This window comes from Eschscholzia californica, unplaced genomic scaffold, assembly GCF_041429995.1.
Source record: "Eschscholzia californica isolate CP2 unplaced genomic scaffold, dmEscCali1.0.p SCAF_6, whole genome shotgun sequence".
In the NCBI taxonomy this organism is placed as follows: Eukaryota; Viridiplantae; Streptophyta; class Magnoliopsida; order Ranunculales; family Papaveraceae; genus Eschscholzia; species Eschscholzia californica.
In genome coordinates this window covers 30,668,059-30,686,949 of record NW_028238483.1, presented here as the reverse complement: position 1 = coordinate 30,686,949, position 18,891 = coordinate 30,668,059, and the positions used below count along the sequence as shown (strand labels likewise).

Here is an 18,891-nt window from a genome sequence, read left to right as displayed (position 1 = left end):
GCATAAAGAAATGAACTTTAAAGAAGACAAAGAGAGGAAAACGTTTTGGCATGTTTGAAATTAAGTTTATTTTTTTCCGGTGATGTTGGTCGTTCGAAGACCAACAAGAAGAGAGTGACAAAGAAAAGGAGGGAAATAGTTTTGAATAAAGGGACATAAAATAAAAAGTTAACTTAGTAGGTAAAGTTGGCTGACGAAAAAAAAAAGACAAAAAAGGGTCAAAATGGAAGATGTTCATCTTTTGGGGGCCATTTTGGATATTTAGTTATTTATGGGGCCAAAATAGAATTAACCAAGTTTTTTTTTTTTTTCTCTTTTCGGCTTTTCCAAAATGGTATCCTCGTTATACTTTGTCTTTCCTCTCTTGAGAAAATTTGCCCCAGACGTATAACCGATCATCTAATACGATTTTGGACAAAAATAAGTTCAGTCTTCATTTTGCTCTATCCTTTATCACGCCCACCACCACCATCATTATCTTTCTCTAAACCTAGATAGGTATTTCAAGGATAAAAACCTGTGAAGTTGTTGATGGTGATGGTGGAGGCAGTGAAGTAGAGATAAAGAAAAGGGTTAATTCTATTTTGGTCCCTTAATGTTGTCCAATTCTTTAAAATAACACTATAAAGATGTTCAACTTTCAAATTGGCCGCTTTTTTCATTTTTCTGCCTTCTATTCCTTTATAGGTTAGTGAGGTCTCTCTTTTGTACCAAAATTGCCCCAAAACTATATCTTCTTTGTAGTCAAATTTTTTGAGTTCCAAAACTTGTTTCTTTTTGTTGCAAGTCCAAAACTTGTTTTTTTTTTTTTGATGAAGAAAGTCCAAAACTTGTTAATACTAGTCAAATCTAAACTTTTTCAAATTTTAAAATTCTCAGTTCTTTACATACCATCTAAGAAATGGTCAACATTTACATGATTCTAACAACGATTGGACACGAAGAAATATTCTGAAATGTCTCCCATTACCGAGATGGCAAGATGGCGTACACTAGTACATAATATAAAATGAATAGTTCTCACCTGGATGTGTGTCTTGATCTCTTTTGCTCGATCTGCATATTTTAGTGTGTTAACAGTGTGATGGTACTGATTATCGGAAGGTGACACCGTAGCAACCATGACTGTTTGTGAATTGCCGCTTAAACCATCTTTAAGGATCCTTGTTAATTTGCTGCAAATGATTTGGATTTAGCTATCCAATAAGGGAAGGCTCAATAACCAATTACTTTAAGTCCATAACCACCACTGAGATACCTATTACGGTAAGGAACATATGCAAGACCCTTTTTCTGTTGTTTCCCCAGTGCATTAATGCAGTTTGCCAAAGCAAGAAGTGAACGATTTATATTTGCTCCATATCTTAGCTTTTGACCTCCATTGTTCGTCTCAGAAGCCCTTTCACTGCAAAATATTTATTTCTTAATTGTTATAAAACTCCCTAAATTTTGTGAGTAGAGATATTAAGTATTACACACCTTCCTGCAAGATCAACTAGTGCAAGTTTCCCGCGGATTACTTGACTCTGGTATTGATTTTTATGTCTTCTTTTTACAGTGATCTTCAGAACAGCATGTGAGCTAGTAATCCAAAATTACGATTTTGTATTAGATGGCGCCAATATATTGGGTCCTCAAAATAAGTAGCTCTTTCTGACTTAGATCCTTTCTCATTATAAGATCCCTTGATTCTCAAACAGTGGAGTGAGGACGTCAAAATTATGGTATAACGCATCAAATAAACAGAAACTACGATACCTAATAAGTGAGATAAGTACTTCCCTACAACTTAGGAACTCAAAAATTGGTCCACATTAATGTAAACTTGGCTGGGACATGAGCAGCATGGGATAGCAAGAAAGAATGTAGAAGAACAGCAAAAAAACGCGAAAGAACAAAAATAACAACTGGTTTCTGTTTCCACAGCAAACAAAGAGTTTAAGGAAGCAAGCAGAATATAAGAGGTTATGATCCAACATTTAAGTTGAAAATCTTGAAGGCAATAAAGTATCATGAACCACTAACTAGGAGCACATGGCCATTATTTCCTTACCGTGAGGATGTAGCATTTGCTTCAGTACTCTCTGTTTTTCGTCTACTGTTCCCCAAATTTAGGAGTTCGAGAATTCTATCAGCTGAATGGACCTGGAATATTAGTGAAACTTTTTTAAGTATTTAGCAAGGGCTTATAAATCTAGATTACAATCACAATTGCGTAATTTTACAACAAACCTACAGCAGACGACAACCTGTTTATCCAACCTACCGTTACCATTTGGGTGACTACACACAGACCAACAACATAACTAAACAGTCAAACAACCAATCAGTCCGTATAGATAGGCAAATAGGCAATAACATAAAATATTATTGCGGCAAACCAATGATATCACAGCCCCGCATAGAGTAACATGCCTTTCTAAGCGGGTTAGTCATTGTAGAAATATCAGGAAAATAAATTTGGAAGTTTACGTCAAAGCAAATAATTTTGTACGTCAAATAATAATCCTTGATTCCTCATCATATAAGAGGGAAAGCAGTAACCTTAATGCATCTAAGTCCTGCAACAATTATTCCGTGCTCAGGATCCTCCCTAAGCTCCAAATGTCGTGATGATTTTTCAAGCAAATCGTAGATAACCTGAACTTAAAGAGGGAAAAGAATTACTCTGCACGTCTTAAATAGCGCATTCGAGCTTGCGAAGCTTGAAATTACCAATCTAAAACAGAACTAAATGCACAGCCTACCTCATTGTAGACTTCAAGGTAAGAACAAGTAACTTCAAAGTCATCGGAACTATTGTCCTTTTTTATAAGATCAAAAATTGTACTCAAGCTGAGAACCATAAGTCCAGGATCATTTCGCGCCCCAACCATTGTGTAAGTCTTACGGCTGAAAGGAAGTAGCACATAAATTAGACGACAGAAGAAAAATGTATTACATTTGTCTTTTGTAAGAAAACCACACGCAAAGCTTAGTGTAAACATCATATCTCAAATAAACCTTGTGTTGCAGAGTATCGAGGAATGCTCAAGCTGTCAGAACATTACCAAATAACCCAACTCGAAGTTGTCACAAATTACTAGAGAAAAACAAGATACATTATAATATCTAGCTGAGAGAGTGGTGATCTTTAAAAGAAATTACTAGAGAAAAACAAGCACGTTATAATATCTAGCTGAAAGAGTGGTGATCTTTATAAAATGTCTTTGCCTACCATACTATAGCAAAAGAATGATACTATTCGAATTCTGAACAGAATACATTAGATGCGAAGGTGACATATAGCGACTCTTACTGACATTTCACGATAAATAAAAAAGTCATTTCTTAAAAACATGTTGGTACTACCACTACTACGTCAACTTCCTCCAGATAAGGTAGAAATTTTCTGATCATCCCAGGCAAAATAGAGATGCTGAATTAACAAAAGCAATACTTCGGTGAAACTGTGAAACCATCCTTGAACTATAATATGCATGTTCTCCTAGTATCTAGTAAGCCACCCACCCACTACGGCACTACCAAGTGTAAGATTATCTACGAACTATTATTGCAAATGCACCTATTAAAAGTTCATAATAGAGGTCAATAATCAAATTAGCAAAGAATAAACATTTTACCAAAAAAAATACGTATGGGTACTTCAAGGATTAACATAGTCAAGTTGATAATCTGTTCTGTGGAAAGCTATTGACATTGTCAAAACTCAGTTACCTTCCAGTTGACCCATACGCAAACACAGTTGCGTTAAGACCGTGAATGACTCCAGCAAGGGTAGAAGATATACTTGTTTCATAAACATCCTGAAATGGTTTATAAAGCAATCCTATAAGGTGAGATACACAGTAAGAGGAACAATTCTATGGACGTGGCAAATAATAGAATCGTTTTTTTCTTTTCTTTGCAAGATATATTCTGGCTGTCGGGTGTCTATTAATCTCAAGTATTTAAGTAAATGACATTACATGTCAATCATTGAAAGAAGCTTGAGATATCTTGTCGTAAGGGGAACGCACTATCCAAACGATGGAACTTTAATACCCAATATACGAAGATTAGATATTACGTACCATGTTTTTAGAGTCGGGTCCAAATGCATAATCAAAAAAGTACTTTTTCTCTTTGGTTCGATTTTGAACACGATCAAGGTAGTCCTTTGACAAGTCAGGATCCAAAACAAGAACCTCCTATCGATTCAAGAGTAATATACATATTATAAATCCCCGCACGAAATAGGATAAAGTGGTCAATAAGGAATTGAACATAAGAATATATTACCTTGTCATTGGTCACTCTCACAATATTTCTGCTTTTTTGCCTTTCTTTCGGAGTTAACGGTCTACATTTTACAACAACCTGTAATGAACAGTTCATATAACCGGAAATTTCACATATTAAGTAAAAAATTCAATGCAAATCAGAAGTCAATTGTACATTATACAGAAAACTACGCGGAAGAAAACCTAACCGAGAGAGTAGTAGTTTGTTTGGAAGTTGGAGCTTTAATGCTCGGCATGTCTGACCAATACCCACCACCCTTAGAACACTTTCTCTTTAAATTTCTAAAGAAAACCCGAATTCCCATTGGAATTCTTCCTATTCAAAGCCTTTGAGCTTCTACTATACTATTAAACAAAATTTAAACGCTAGGTCATCTCATTAGCTATTTAGCTTCCCCAAATCATCTGCCTACTAATTTCACATCCCAGAAATTCAAACACCTCAATGTCAAAATCAACTCAATTAATCAATGATCTACCTAACCGAAATACTCAACAAATCCACATTCTAATCAATGTAAACCCCAATTAATGACACTCACCATCAAATCTCCATTCAAAAATCAAATCAAACTTGAAGAAGAAGAAGAAGAAGACGACGACGACGAAGTGAGAGAAATACAAATGACTGAGGTTGAGAAGGAAATCGAGACCGTTGATTTTGTTCGAGAGATTCAAGTTTGTGTTGAAAATTAGCGGGATAGTTGGAAAAGATTTTGTAATTTTTTTACACTACAATATTGTTATTACCCAAGAGGTTTTACACTCTATGCATGGTTGTATGACCAAAAGTGGGGGGGTTTTGATTGAAAATGGACATAGCTAAAGCTTATGATATAGTAAGAACATCTCAAACTCTCGCCTGTCTTAGGCCGAAAAAATCATTTTTTCACCTAAAATTATTGGCCTCAGTTCAGCCTCTAAAATTCAGCTCCAGCCTCTAAAATTCAGCTCCAGCCTCAGCCCCAGCCTCTCTTAAGGTCGAAAATTTGAATTAGAAATTTCCCAATTTACTAATAAAGTTCAATTAAAAAACATCGATTACAACTAATAATTGATTAAAAATTTAAAACTACTTAAATACGACTAAACAACACTAGAAAAATTAATTATAAATAACTAGAAGGGGTTTCTTGGGTCTCGTGGTAGACCGCTGAACCAAGCGTCTCGCGCTGCTAAAAGCATTCGTTGAGCATGTTCGTCGAGAGACCTAACATCAATCTTCATAAGTCCATCTCATATTGTCGGTTCGCCAACTTTGTTTGCACCCGTAGAAAATCTTGTTGCACCTTTAGGGTCTCTTGTTGAACCCGTACAACTTCACACAAACTTTTTGATCATTGTTGGGATTCTTCATCTCTTTTTTTCCCAATATTCCTCATTGGGAGCTTTTGAAGCGGTAGAATTTGTGGATGGTTCGCCAACTCTTGCATTTGCTTTGGCTTGTTTACGGCCAATTGGTCTTTCCTCCGATGGATTGGTATTAGAATCTCTTTTGCCGGTTGTTGACTCTCCTGGCATGCCTGCCATCCACTTGTTGTGTGTCATCAAAATTTCGTAAACATGTAGGAACCTAAACCCTTTACCTTGGTGATTTTTTTTTATACAATTCAATAGCTCATTGTAACTGAAATAAATAAAATATATATAAGTATATATTATGAATGAAGTGAAAAGATAGAAAAAAGAAATTAAAAAGTTTGAAGCAATTACCCGGTCATGATCGTTTTCTCCGCTTTTTGGAACTTTATTTATTATCCTCAAAATCGATATAAAACTTTGACATTTCGAGCTTATCTCACTGAAACGAGATTTACAACTTCTAAGTGTGCGTTGAAACCTTGCACTCGCATTATATTCATCCGATATTTTTTGCCAAAATACTTTATATTTTTGACTATTTCCGACAACCGCATCAAATGTGATTTTCAAATAACAATTAGCAAGTAAAATATCTTCATCCGGCTTATACGGTTCCCGTTTAATTATCTTTGCCGAAGTCGTCCCTCCTTGCACGCAAGAATCCTCACATACTTTATAATCATCAACTCCTAATTGAGCCGACGGGTAAGTAGAATTAGGGGACAACATTTCCATATAACTTTGATTGTCGAATTCGTTGATGTCTAATGGATCCATGGGTGAACAAATGAAAAGATCAAAAAAAAAATTGAAAGAAAGAGAAATAGAAATAGAGAGAATGGAATTTGCAAGTATGAGAGAAAGAAATAGAGATGAAGAGTGTGGGAGATGAATAATGGGTTCAACCCCTATTTATAGGGGTTGGACCCATTTCCAGCCGTTGGAGCAAATCCAACGGCTAGGGACAGTCCCCAAGTGACCATTGGGGACCCCAACGGTCACTTGGGGCCTCCCTTCAGTCGCCCCTAATGTTAGGGGCGACTGAGGGAGGAGCTCCAGCCTCCGCTCCGCCCGGCTGGACTTGAAGTGCCGGGCAGAGGCCATAAATTCGAATTTTGTCAAAAATTCGTTGTACACTTAGCGCTTTCCTTATAATAAATCTATTAAAACTCAGCTCTAAAACGAAAAAGAATAATCATATGAATATAAATAGCAATTAATTCATTTTTTATTTATTATTTATAGTTGGCAAACTGACAAACATTTCAACACCCATTGCTCTGAAAATTTTGAAAACAGATATATGGGAAGGTAATATAGAGTGGGGGCTTGTTTGGTAGGACTCTAGAAAACCACAGGAGATTGAATTGATAAAAATTGAATCTTGCATGGTTGCAAAGTAAATGCATCATTTATGAGTGGGACAAGATTCTTAAACCATATGCACCTCACAAACACCATGTTCGGATTAGTGCTCCTTTTAACATGGTTGCAAAGTAAATAGCTCGATTGGTGCTCCTTTTAACTACGACATGTACTCAGTATCGGTTTTGTCAATTAATGAATTTATGAGTTTCGGACAGCACAGAAGTCTTAAGTTCGGATTTGCCTATTAATAAATTTATGGGTTTCGGTAGCTTCTACAACACAGAAGTCTTAAGTTCAATTCCATGCCAGTCCAAACTCAAGATTTATCAAACTTCGATATAAACAAAGTAATTAGATGGACTTCTCACCCGTGTTTTGTTGATCTTTCCCCGTGTCTGTAAAGATTTAAATTCAGTAGGTAATGGATCTCTTGCACTTCCTGGTCTCAGGTTGGATTTTCCTTAAATGCTCGAAAAAGAAAATCCTAAAGGCACTTAACACGCAGGGGCGGACCCATGTGTAGACCAGCCTGGGCTATGGCCCAGACTGGAATTAATATTTGTAAGTCTATGTGGAGAAACTTAACATAAAATGAGCCTTGGCCTGGTGGTTATGTCCTTGCCTTCAGCAAGGAAGGTCTTGGGTTCGAATCCCCTTCTAGGCAAACCTGCGTTATATATTTTTAGTTTTTCTTTCCTTTTGCTTTAGTTACAAACAATTCACCAAATGACCCCCAAATTTTGCCAAGTTCTAAAATAACCCCTTTGAAATTTGAATTAATTTTTTCTTTTTTGTAGTAATTACACATTATTTTAATTCTAATTTTACCTTTATTTTTTAGTTTTATGAAAGATAAAGAGTTATTATGCGGGATAACAAGAGATGCGGTATTTTTTTTATCCTATCTCTGAAGTCGTTATCTTTCTTTTTATCTCCCCCTTGGACAAGACGATATTCGCTTGTAGAGAAGGACTAGTTTTTCGATGGCGAATTCCGTTTACCTTTTTCGCTCTCACTCATTTTTCAAACAACAATCTACTTTATTTCAAGTAAAAAAAAAAAACAAAATTTGTAAATATACATATACATAATAGTTTGTAAATTGGTAAAGATATACATAAGATTTTTTTTTTAATTGTATTTAAACTTGCCCAGGCTAGTTCAAAATCCTGGTTCCGCCACTGTTAACACGTAGACGAGAATGTATCAAAGCTATAAAGGTCCTGCAACAAGGTTTTATTTTAACTTGAAGGCTAAAAAATGGCGGACAAGTATCATGGACATTCATTTAGGTTGTCAGTTTGTTTTTTGATGACCTCAAACTTGGATTGTATACAAGTTACAAAACTAACTAAAACATGTCTCACATCCCCCTCAGGCCTGAGTAAGGAGGGGATCAAATGCCCGACAAAATAGATTTGGGGAAAAAAGAGGCTAATCAAAAGATTAAAAATACAATAATACAACTAGAATACAGTCTCCCTTCCAGACCAGAAACTCCGACTCCTGAGTGAGAATCACTCAGAAGAATGGAATGAACCCTCTTCCAGATTATCATTCGTGCCAAAATCATTTTCAGTCTGAACGCCGCCCATAAATATATGGATCTATTAGTTTGTTGTTTCCATGAGGTGACTTCTAATCTGTTTCCTCTTCAGCAAGGAACGTTCGGAAGTAATGGCCACCCGCCATCTATTTGGTCTCTCTTCAGCAAGAAATGTTTTGAGTAATTTTATCCAAACCAGGGACGGAACCAAAATTTTTGTTAAGGAGGGGCCGTATTATTCTAGTCGTAAGTTAATTTGAAAATTTATGTTACAAATCCATTCAAAATCACCACCTTAAAATATCAATTAAGTCATAAAGATTAAGGAACACAAATAAAAGAAATAACATGAGACTACTACGTTGAATATTTCTTTTGTTAATGTATTAAAATGAAATCTGCCTTTTCTTCAAATCTCTAAAATTGTCTACGATGAAATCCGTGCTAAGCTTCTGAACAATTTCCTTTTCAATGTACAAAATCAAAGAATCTGAGAGAAAATTTTCATCCATCTTGTTGCATAGCCTTGTTTTAATTATGTGCATAGATGAGAAAGATCGTTCAACAGTTGCAGTAGAAACACGAAGAGTTAACACTGTGAAAATCAATAAGAATAATCATAGAGAAGAAGGAAGAGGAGAAACATTGTGGAGGCTATGAATCTCATTCATTAAATTAGGTTTACAACTTAACAAATATATACTAATGATAAAAGACTAAAAGGCCCTTAAAGGGCAAATTACTAAACAACCCCTAACTATTACATATATTATTCTAACACCCTCCCTCAAACTCACGATGCGATTTTGAAAAGTATCGAGAGTTTGCTAACTAAGCAACGAAAACGTGGAACCGAGTGTGACTTGGTGAACAAGTCACTGCTAAACCAAATACTGCAAAACTGCTAAACCAAAATCCAATATCCGATACTGCCAACCAAAGTCCAATATTGCCCACCAAAATCTAATATCCAATACTGCAAACCAAAATCCATTACTGCAAAACTGCTAAACCAAAATCCGATACTACGAACCAAAATTCAATACTGCAAATTACTGCCAAACTGCAAATGGAGAAGATGCAATCGTTGGAGAGAAGAAGATGCAAATGCAATATTGCCCAAAGGAGAGAAGAAGATGCAAATGCAATATTGCCCAAAGAGGAGAAGAAGATGCTAATGCAATATTGCCCAAAGAAGAGGAAGAAGATGCAAATGCAATATTGCCCAAAGGAGGAGGAAGAAGATTCAAATGCAATATTGTCCAAAGAGGAGAAGAAGATGCAAATGCAATATTGCTCAAAAAAGGAGGAAGAAGATGCAAATGCAATATTGCCAACATTCAAATGCAATACTGCCCACATTCCAAATGCAATACTGCCAACATTCAAATGTAGTACTGCCCAAAATTCAAATGTCATACTACCCACAATCCAAATGCAATCTTGCCAACAAATTCAATAACAAATCCAAAAATCACTTTCAAATATTTCAGTAACACCACCTCCTCCAAATTCCAAAACACTTTATCCAAAATCATCCTTATCCAAAAAAGCACTCAAATCAAGTTCTAGCCAAAACTACCATTCAATACCTCCTAAACCATTCAATTTCTATACCGTCAACAAATTAAAACCTCCCAAACCATTCAATACTACCATTCAAAACCCCCTCCAAGTTTCTTCCATATCCACACATCTACCTAGCAAAACCCGCCTATAAATCAAAACCACAAAGAACTTTAGCAACCAAATTTTCAAAGCTCGTCCAAACTGTCATCCTTTCAATGCCGCCAATGATTCCCCTTAAAACCATCAATACAAAACAAACTAAAACCACTCCATAAACCACTTCTTAATTTTGAAAACCAAAACCAAACAAGGCCCTTCTTTTCCAACAACCAACTCCAAACCAGTGCTTCTAAAACCGCACGCAAAAGTTCTCAAACCGCCTCTTTCAAAACCGCCTAGGAAAATCCCCACTTTCCCCAAAATCCTTCCTGGTTTTCTCCTCAAACCCAACATTTCCTCTTTGATGAACCAAAATCAAAACCATCTTATCTTAAATCCAAACCCACATATAGCAAACAACCTCGTTTTAAATCCAAAACCACATCTACCAAACCAAAATATGCCACTGTCCAAATACCTTTTCATTCCCATACCAAAACTGCCAATAAATTTTGATTCCCATACCAAACTTTGCAAACTACCCTTTCCTAAAAAAAAAACGCCCAAATCCAACTTTAAAACCGCCTAAACCAAAATCTAAATCTAGAGCTACCTACTCGTCCAAACCATCAAAACCGCCTTCTTCAAAACCTCCAACAAAACCCCTTTTAACAAAACCCTCAAAACTGCCTTCTTCAAATTTAAAACCCACAAAACCGCCTTCTAGAACCCTCATAAGCAACCTTCTTTAAAACATCCAACTAAAACCACCTTCCAAATCAAAACAATCTAGCAAACCCACCTAAATCAAAACAGCTAAATCATTCCAAAACAATGAAACTACGCTTCTCCACAAACCACTTTCTAAAACAGCCAACAAATTCCAACCATTCTAACACCCAATCAAATTTTCAAACTACCAAGAAATTCCAACCATTCTAACACCCAATCAAATTTTCAAACTACCAACAAATCCAACTCCTCTAACTCAAACCATATAAACACTTCAAGAACCATGCTCTGATACCATGTGAAAATCAATAAGAATAATCATAGAGAAGAAGGAAGAGGAGAAACATTGTGGAGGCTATGAATCTCATTCATTAAATTAGGTTTACAACTTAACAAATATATACTAATGATAAAAGACTAAAAGGCCCTTAAAGGGCAAATTACTAAACAACCCCTAACTATTACATATATTATTCTAACAAACACAAGTTCAATTAGGAATTTGATTGCTCTCGCTGCTATTTGAACCGTAATACCTACTTACAATAATTTTTTTACATCAGTTAATAGGAGAAAGAGAGAGAGAGACTATTTTTCTCCAATAAATTTACTTCTTCTCGAATAACGATTGGAGAGACAACAACATTTGATTTTAATGAATGATCAAAGTTTAGATGAACCGATTAAATTGATTTCACTTTAAAATGAGATGATATATAAATTAACAAATAGAAAAAAATTGAAATAAGTTAACAATTAGAACTCACTATAAATAGAAACTAGCGATTAGATTAGAAATATAAATTGAATATATTCTCCAATTTAGGGCAACCATATATTTGGCCGTGGAAATTGAAGTATTGATTAGGTTATTGGATGGCTAGTTCAACAAAAAAAAAAAAAAAAAGGGTTATTGGATGGCTATTTTGGACAAAAAGAAAAAGGTTATTGGATGGCTAAAGAGTTGTGGGCAGTGGGTAGTGGGCGGTGGGAATTAGGATTGTTCAGAGTAGGTGACTAGGCATTGACCTATTGACTGGGTGAAAAAAAATTGTGTTAGACTTGTATTGGGTTTGTGTTGCAATAAAGTGGGAGGGGGGCATATACTTTTAAGGGAAAGGTTCAAGTCCATGCATGGACTCAAAGGAGAGAACTATTAAGGGCGGGAGGGGCCATGGCCCCTCTCGGCCCTAATGTAGTTACGTCCCTGATCCAAACGCTTCACGGGTATCACAATTTGGTTCCTTGGACAGAAGAACTTGTGTCTGAGTGCAAGGCAGATGGGTGGTACGATCTTTGTTGATGTGATTCATTTACAAGACCCACAGCCACCAATATCGATCTGTTTCACCATATAATCAGTGTATAAGCCATCCAATTTCTACTCAAAGTTACATTTGATTTCTTTAGTAGGAAACAAATTTCTAAGATTGATCAATACAAGTACCCTAGATTAAGTCCCCCACACCTTGGTGGCTTGGTGGTGGTAATGCAGTAGCTTATCCCATGAGGAATTGGGATCAAACCTCGGAAATAGCTTATCCCAACTTTTATTGTGTGTAATTAAGGCGTTAAATAAAGTTAAGGTAGGAATGGACGGGCTTTCAGATCCCTTAGGATGACTGTGAAAGTCTTTATATGGCCTTTGCCCACGATTTATTAATGATGTCTTCTTATTTTATACTCCGTATTCATGATGTATCCATGTCAGGTAATGAATGTAATGACTATTGAGTCTCATGTTAAAACAAATGTAACCTAGAATGAAGAAAACTCCTGGAAATAGTACATGACTTCCAACGAAAAACATAACCGTGAAACTTCTTTTTTCTCTGGACAATCCTAACACAATGTTTTAACCAGTCAGCCCACCAACATCCCATTGATATCCACAGTTTTTGTAGCTTTACTAACACAAGACAAAATCACATACTCTATACTACATGTTGGAGCATATGGTCCACCTATAGTTTCACTACTTCTCAACAAACACAAAGAAATAGTTTCGCTGGAAACCGAGAGGGTCTGCCAGGGGATCTCAAACTTGGAAATGCCTCTCCTGCGTTGAACCCCTCAATGATGTATTTAACATTAAAATCATAGAGAGAATAAACTAGAACAACAAAGAGTGTGATTTTAATCCAACTATCATCAATAACGTGCTTCTAAAGGCATAGGCCAAAGGCTGTTAGCATCCGAAAATTTTATTGACTTGGATAAATGGCCATCGACCCGAGTTCTCTATAAGCACCGATTTCTAATGTAGGTGATGTTTACCTTCGTTACCTCTTTTTCCTTCTTCTCTAGTTGTTCAAATTGGGAACTATCTAGGTCATCTTTATTCTCAGAATTCACCTCTGATACAGTACTACTACTAGTACCTATTGCTCCAGAAGATGAAGAATTTAAACGGGTTTTCACAAGAGTTCTTATCTATAATCTCCCTCCCTCCCTAAACCTTTCGTTCCCACTTGAATGGTTGCTGCCAAAACCCAATACTTCAATCTCTTCCAAAACTTTAGTAAATAACTCAAAACTCTGATTATTTTTTCCTTCCAAATTTCATCAAATCCAAAGGTAATGAACTCATCTCAATTTCTGTATAACTAACTGATTAACCCTCAAATATTAAAGAGATCATTTTTCAGTTGTGATTTCTTGATGTTAAATCTATCTCGTAATTTTTCTTTGGGTTAATTTCGTTTTGGCCTCCGATTTGTGACCAACTCGCCGTTTTGGCCTCCATAAGTGTCCGGCAGTTCGTTTTGACCCCAAAAATTTTCTATTTGGCCCCAAATTTTATCCAACCTTCCAATTCTACCCCGATGGCAATTTTGTAATTTATATTTTTTCTTTTTGTTTGTCCACCTCATCTAATCTCTCCTCCATCACACCACCTCCTCTCCACCTCACCCTTCTTCTCCGGTGGAATCTTGCCGGCTGGAATAAATAATTTCGGCCGGCCACCTTATTAAAAAAAAAAAATCACCTTTCGCTCTCTTCTTCCTCCGTTCTCTCTCTAAAAAAAAATCTCTCTTTTCTCTCTTCTTCTTCCTTCTTCTCTCTCCTTTCTTTCTCTGAAACTTCCGGCGAAGGGGAAACCCCTTCGCCGTAGGTTGGAGAGAGAGAAAGGAAGAAGAAGAGAGAGATTTTTTTTAGAGACAGAAAGGAGGAAGAAGAGAAATAAAGGTGATTTTTTTTAATAAGGTTGCCGGCCAGAATTTTTTATTCTGGCCGACAACATTCCGCTGGAGAGAAGGGTGAGGTGGAGAGGAGGTGGTGTGATGGAGGAGAGATTATATGAGGTGGACAAACAAAAAGAAAAAATATAAATTACAGAAATGCCATCGGGATAGAATTGGAAGGTTGGATAAAATTTGGGGCCAAATAGGAAATTTTTTGGGCCAAAACGAACTGCCACACTTATGGGAGCCAAAACGGCGAGTTGATCACAAATCGGGGACCAAAACGGAAGTAACCCTTTTCCTTTTTATTGATCTTGAATGGGTTTTTTGATAGTGGGTTTTTGTTTTCATATTTGAATATAATCTGAAAATGCAAGCTGGAAGTGTCTTGCCTGCTACATGTGACTCTTTTACATTGACCCACTTAAAGCTTAACCTAGGTTTTTCGAGAATAAAGAGTAAATTTTGTTGTAGTAGTAGTTCAAAATTTGATTCAAGATATGGGTTTTTCTTGGAGTACCCAAAATTGAAATGTGTTCTTACTTGTGATCCTAAGAGAGATTCTTCTCGTTCATCTGTTCATCTATTCCCTTGGCTTTGGCATTGGAAGAAGAAGCAATAGGTAATAGAATTGTCGAGGAAGATTCAATTTTGGGAGAGGGGCTGTTGGGGAAATATGATGGCAAGGAAGTTGGTTCAGATTTTGTGAGAGATGGATGGAGGGGTTAGAGTTAAGTTGACTTTGACCGGTGCCTACATAGTTGTACGGTGCTAACAGAGAAAGGAGAAGTTGGGCCCGGTGCTAATAGAGGTGGATGCTAACCGCCTTTTGACCCGGTGCCTTTAGAAGCACCCTCGTCAATAAGATCACAAGGTAAAATCAACAAATTTCAGTTTCAGAAAATTGGGATCTCTAAAAAGGAAGATTGGACCGAATTAGGTAGTTCTTGATTGGACCGAATTAAGTAGTTCTTGATTGTTCTTTATTAGAAGGAATTACACTTTCTTGTTCATAACCTCTCTCTCTCTTTCAACAAAAAAAAAAAAAAAAAAAAAAACCTCTCTCTCTCTTCCTTAACAAAAAAAAAAATAATCTCTCTCTCTCTATAAAAGAACAACAATGACTCAAGAATCTTTACCTGCTTCAAATTCAAGAATCCTAAATTCCTAATTAAGAACTCTGAACCTCGTCCTCATCATCACCCTCCTCTCTTATTATTCGTAATTTAAATTCGTAATTTGTTAGAGGCTGGCTAATCTCAGGTAAAAATATTTATTCGTAATTTAAATTCCCCAATTGTGAATCCTGAATTTGAACTACTAGGGTTTATGCTCCTTTAGCTTTTGGATATACCCTAGATTTTATTAAGAACATCAGTTTCATAGTAAAAAGATAGTCTTTTATTTATTTATACTATTTGTTATCAAAACCGCAAGAGATGGAAGAAAACAAGCTATACCTTTTCGCGAAGCGATCAGGGGATATCGAATTCATACCTAGGATAGAATTCGAATCATCTTGGAGTGTCAGTTTCAGAATCAAGTATAATAGACCAGCAGTGCTTGTCCTTAGAAAATTGGTGTCCTTTATTTCGCACCTCCTTATTGACAATGGTAATGAGGATGATGAATCAAGAGGTAAAAATCTTTATGCCGGAATTAGCGATTACTTGAGGATGACACCTACAAATCGTAGGAGGAAGGATCATCTCCAACTATTATACCACTATATGATTCCCGAGTATATGGTCTATTTGTACAGATCTCCCGTCAGAAATAATAAAGACATAGCAGAGGAATCAATGGGTCTCTTTCTCTACCCTAATATCCAATCCTTTCCTAAACACATCCAAAACCAGTTCTGTAGGGTAGTTGTAATGTTCTGCAAAATTCTCCGCGATGAAACAACAACTTCTGGGCGTTTACTGTATTACTCTTTTCGTGAAACATATGTAACTTTACTGAATTCAATTGAGCCTGCAAACACTCCAGGATATTACCCACGCCCAAGGACTTTAGTCCTTGACTTACATCCATTTATGAGGGAGCTCACAAAACAATTGCTTGTGAATATGAAGTTGATTAGACAATCGTGCTTTTGTCGAGTTCCATCCGAGTTAAAGTTACGATTCCAGCGTGACGTAGGTGACTTCTCTACATTCACTCTCCATATCTGTAGGCACATTAAGGAGCATATGAGATTGCATCATCAATCACAGGACTCCCTTGTGGAATATATTTTGAGTTGTTGTAAGCTGATACCATTTTACGAAGACTTCAATGAGTTGTTGAACAACATAGATCTTGGTCTGACTTATGCGGATGATGGAGTCGAGTGCACAAGATGTACTGAATGTGAATTCAATCACGGGTGGTCTTATTATCTTCTTATTCTGAGGGAATTAGACATAATATCTAAGCTTTATCATCCTGCAAGAAAGAACTTTTCTTCATGCTTGAATTCTCACCATGTTTCAATAAATAAACTTATTATGAGATCAAAGAGAGGTGATGATCATCAATGGCTTCTTAAGCATGAGAATTTATTAAGTAATGAATCTAGAAGACATTTGATCAAGATGATGTTCCCCAATCAACTTAACAATGAACGTCACCTACAAAAGATGAAGGTGATCATTGACCGGTCGAAGTTATTGGTTGATTCTTTTGAGCATGTTGGGCTTGCAAACCCAAGTTTGTTGCGGAGCGGAATAATCCCTCACTTCAAAAATGAGGAAGTTGTTGTTGAGTCTGGAGTTTTCGGGGAATGGCTCCTCTTAGTATGTCAAGATCTATTCACTCCACAAAATTCACTTTTCCTGTCATGTCCGCATGACCAATACAGGCTCTTTCCCAATACAGGTATAACAATAATTTCAACATTTATTTGTCCTTTTGAATTGTTGATTACGTTTTTTTTTTCTAATTGTTCGAGGCACGCTGGAATCGTAACTTTTGAATTGTTGTTTATGTTATATTTTACAAATTCAAATATTTATCCTAACTTCAATCAGTGTCTAATATTTTTTGTATATTGTTTCCTGTTTGCAGCAAAAGCGGATCCTCAACAACGTGATTATTATAAATTTTGTGGTCAAGTGATTGCTTTAGCATTGATGCATGATGTGCAAATAGGTATTGGATTTGATCGATTGTTCTTCTTGCAATTAGCTGGATCTGTAATCACATTGGAAGATATACGCAATGCTGATCCATCCATGTATAAAAGTTGTAGAGATATTCTGGAGATGGATGCTGAGTTCGTTGATTCAGATGGCCTAGGACTGACATTTGTTTGGGAAACTGAAGAGAAAGATGAGTCTGGACCAGGGAGGAAAATTGTGGAGTTGTGTCCTGGAGGTAGGACTATAGTTGTGAATAGCGTGAACAGAGAAGAGTATATTGAACTTGTTATTCAACATTGCTTCATCAAATCTATAGAAGAAAAGGTTAAACTATTTATTCAAGGTCTTGATGATGTTCTTACTCGTAAGCGCCGAAAGATCTTTTTCCAGAGTATAGAATTGGAAGATCTTGATCATATGTTGCTAGAAAGTAAAAGTTGTGAAAGAAATCAGGAAGAAGACAGAAACTGCAAGGAAGTTGATAGTAGTACGACTACGCCTTTCCAAAGAATAATTGAAACCACTTTGCCATTGTCTCGCCTAAAATATTTTCATCATCCATTAACATGTAAACTACAGTCTCGTCTGTTTCTTCTCTGTTAGGTCATCAACTTATTTGTAGTGAGTTATAGGCTCCATTTTTATTAATTATAAATTATTATTGATTAAGTAATGGTATAAATTGTAGCCTGGTTTGAAACCTAAGTTAAATTTAATGAGCATTTCCTTTTCTATGACTACCTTGTCTAAAACCAAGGAATTATGATGTGTTTCTAATTTGTTTTTCCAGATGATTATAATTTGTTTCTAATTTCATTCGTAGGAACATTATATATGAATTTCCATTTGTTCAAAAAAGGGAACGAGCGACCACTCTTCCCTCAGCCCTTGATCACTCCTATTAGTTTTACTTGTCCCATTCATATGCTGATAATCCATAATTTAATAAATAAACAATGCATCATTCTTAGTTCAGATAGTCTAGCTCTTGACATTCGCATTAGTGATGAATTATGTTGTAGATCACGGTTTACCAGATATTCCTCGATGCACCTCCATGGCTCCAAGCCTCCAACTGATAGCTGTGTATGTTGGGAACTCTATAACTCAACCAACCACTGAGTTGAACTCCATAACTCAACCAACCAACCACTGAGTTGGAGTTTAGAAAGAAAACGTCGTTGTTGTCATTTATCCTGGGTTCCTCGAGGGTCGGGCTGGTGCCTTATGAGACACTTCTTTTAAATGTTCTCCATTCATCCAATAGAGAGCAATGAGCCAAACTCTAAGTGAGTTCAGCAGCTTTCCCTATTCTCTTATATTTCATGCAGCGTTCGTATGCCTCCAGTAGTTCGCGGCCGTGTACCTGTAACTGATGAAGAATCGCCTTGGCGGAATTCGGTGAAGATTGTGCAATAAGCTCCATGAAGCTTTTTTCAGAAGTCCAATTTCACTTATTATATAAAACTGCAGTATTTAACTCATGTAATGGATGGAAACCTTTATAGCACCAGAACAATGTCACTTGCCAATTCACATCAAGAATTATATAAAGCTATTGCCTCAGGGACATAGCGTATTGTAGGCACAGGTTTGTAAACACTTCATCAACTTAGTCAAGT

General features: G+C 36.3%; 2 protein-coding genes across 2 annotated transcripts; one reads left to right on the top strand and one right to left on the bottom strand.

The window, feature by feature from the left end:
- Positions 1-915: 915 nt before the first annotated feature.
- Positions 916-4,626, bottom strand: LOC147533457 (kinesin-like protein KIN-8B). Its single transcript, XM_086648977.1, has 10 exons — positions 4,472-4,626; positions 4,282-4,359; positions 4,074-4,190; positions 3,718-3,806; positions 2,748-2,892; positions 2,545-2,640; positions 2,054-2,145; positions 1,480-1,581; positions 1,259-1,405; positions 916-1,175 (listed from the first exon to the last, which is right to left on the bottom strand). Exons 1-10 carry the CDS (start codon positions 4,586-4,588, stop codon positions 923-925), a joined length of 1,236 nt encoding a protein of 411 aa, XP_086505103.1. The 5' UTR covers positions 4,589-4,626; the 3' UTR covers positions 916-922.
- A 10,410-nt stretch (positions 4,627-15,036) lies between these two features.
- Positions 15,037-18,003, top strand: LOC147533456 (E3 ubiquitin-protein ligase UPL5-like). Its single transcript, XM_086648352.1, has 2 exons — positions 15,037-17,006; positions 17,196-18,003. The coding sequence occupies exons 1-2, from the start codon at positions 15,584-15,586 to the stop codon at positions 17,870-17,872; spliced, it is 2,100 nt and encodes a 699-aa protein (XP_086504478.1). The 5' UTR covers positions 15,037-15,583; the 3' UTR covers positions 17,873-18,003.
- Positions 18,004-18,891: the final 888 nt, after the last annotated feature.

What these genes read in the sequence shown, in the direction of transcription:
- LOC147533457 (XM_086648977.1), bottom strand. Translation starts at nt 4,588, where the DNA reads ATGGGAATTCGGGTTTTCTTTAGAAATTTAAAGAGAAAGTGTTCTAAG. An exon ending in AACAAACTACTACTCTCTCG is followed by an intron (nt 4,360 to 4,471) that starts GTTAGGTTTTCT and finishes TGTTCATTACAG; the next exon opens with GTTGTTGTAAAATGTAGACC. An exon ending in GCAAATGCTACATCCTCACG is followed by an intron (nt 1,582 to 2,053) that starts GTAAGGAAATAA and finishes TTGGATTACTAG; the next exon opens with CTCACATGCTGTTCTGAAGA.
- LOC147533456 (XM_086648352.1), top strand. Translation starts at nt 15,584, where the DNA reads ATGGAAGAAAACAAGCTATACCTTTTCGCGAAGCGATCAGGGGATATC. An exon ending in CAGGCTCTTTCCCAATACAG is followed by an intron (nt 17,007 to 17,195) that starts GTATAACAATAA and finishes TCCTGTTTGCAG; the next exon opens with CAAAAGCGGATCCTCAACAA.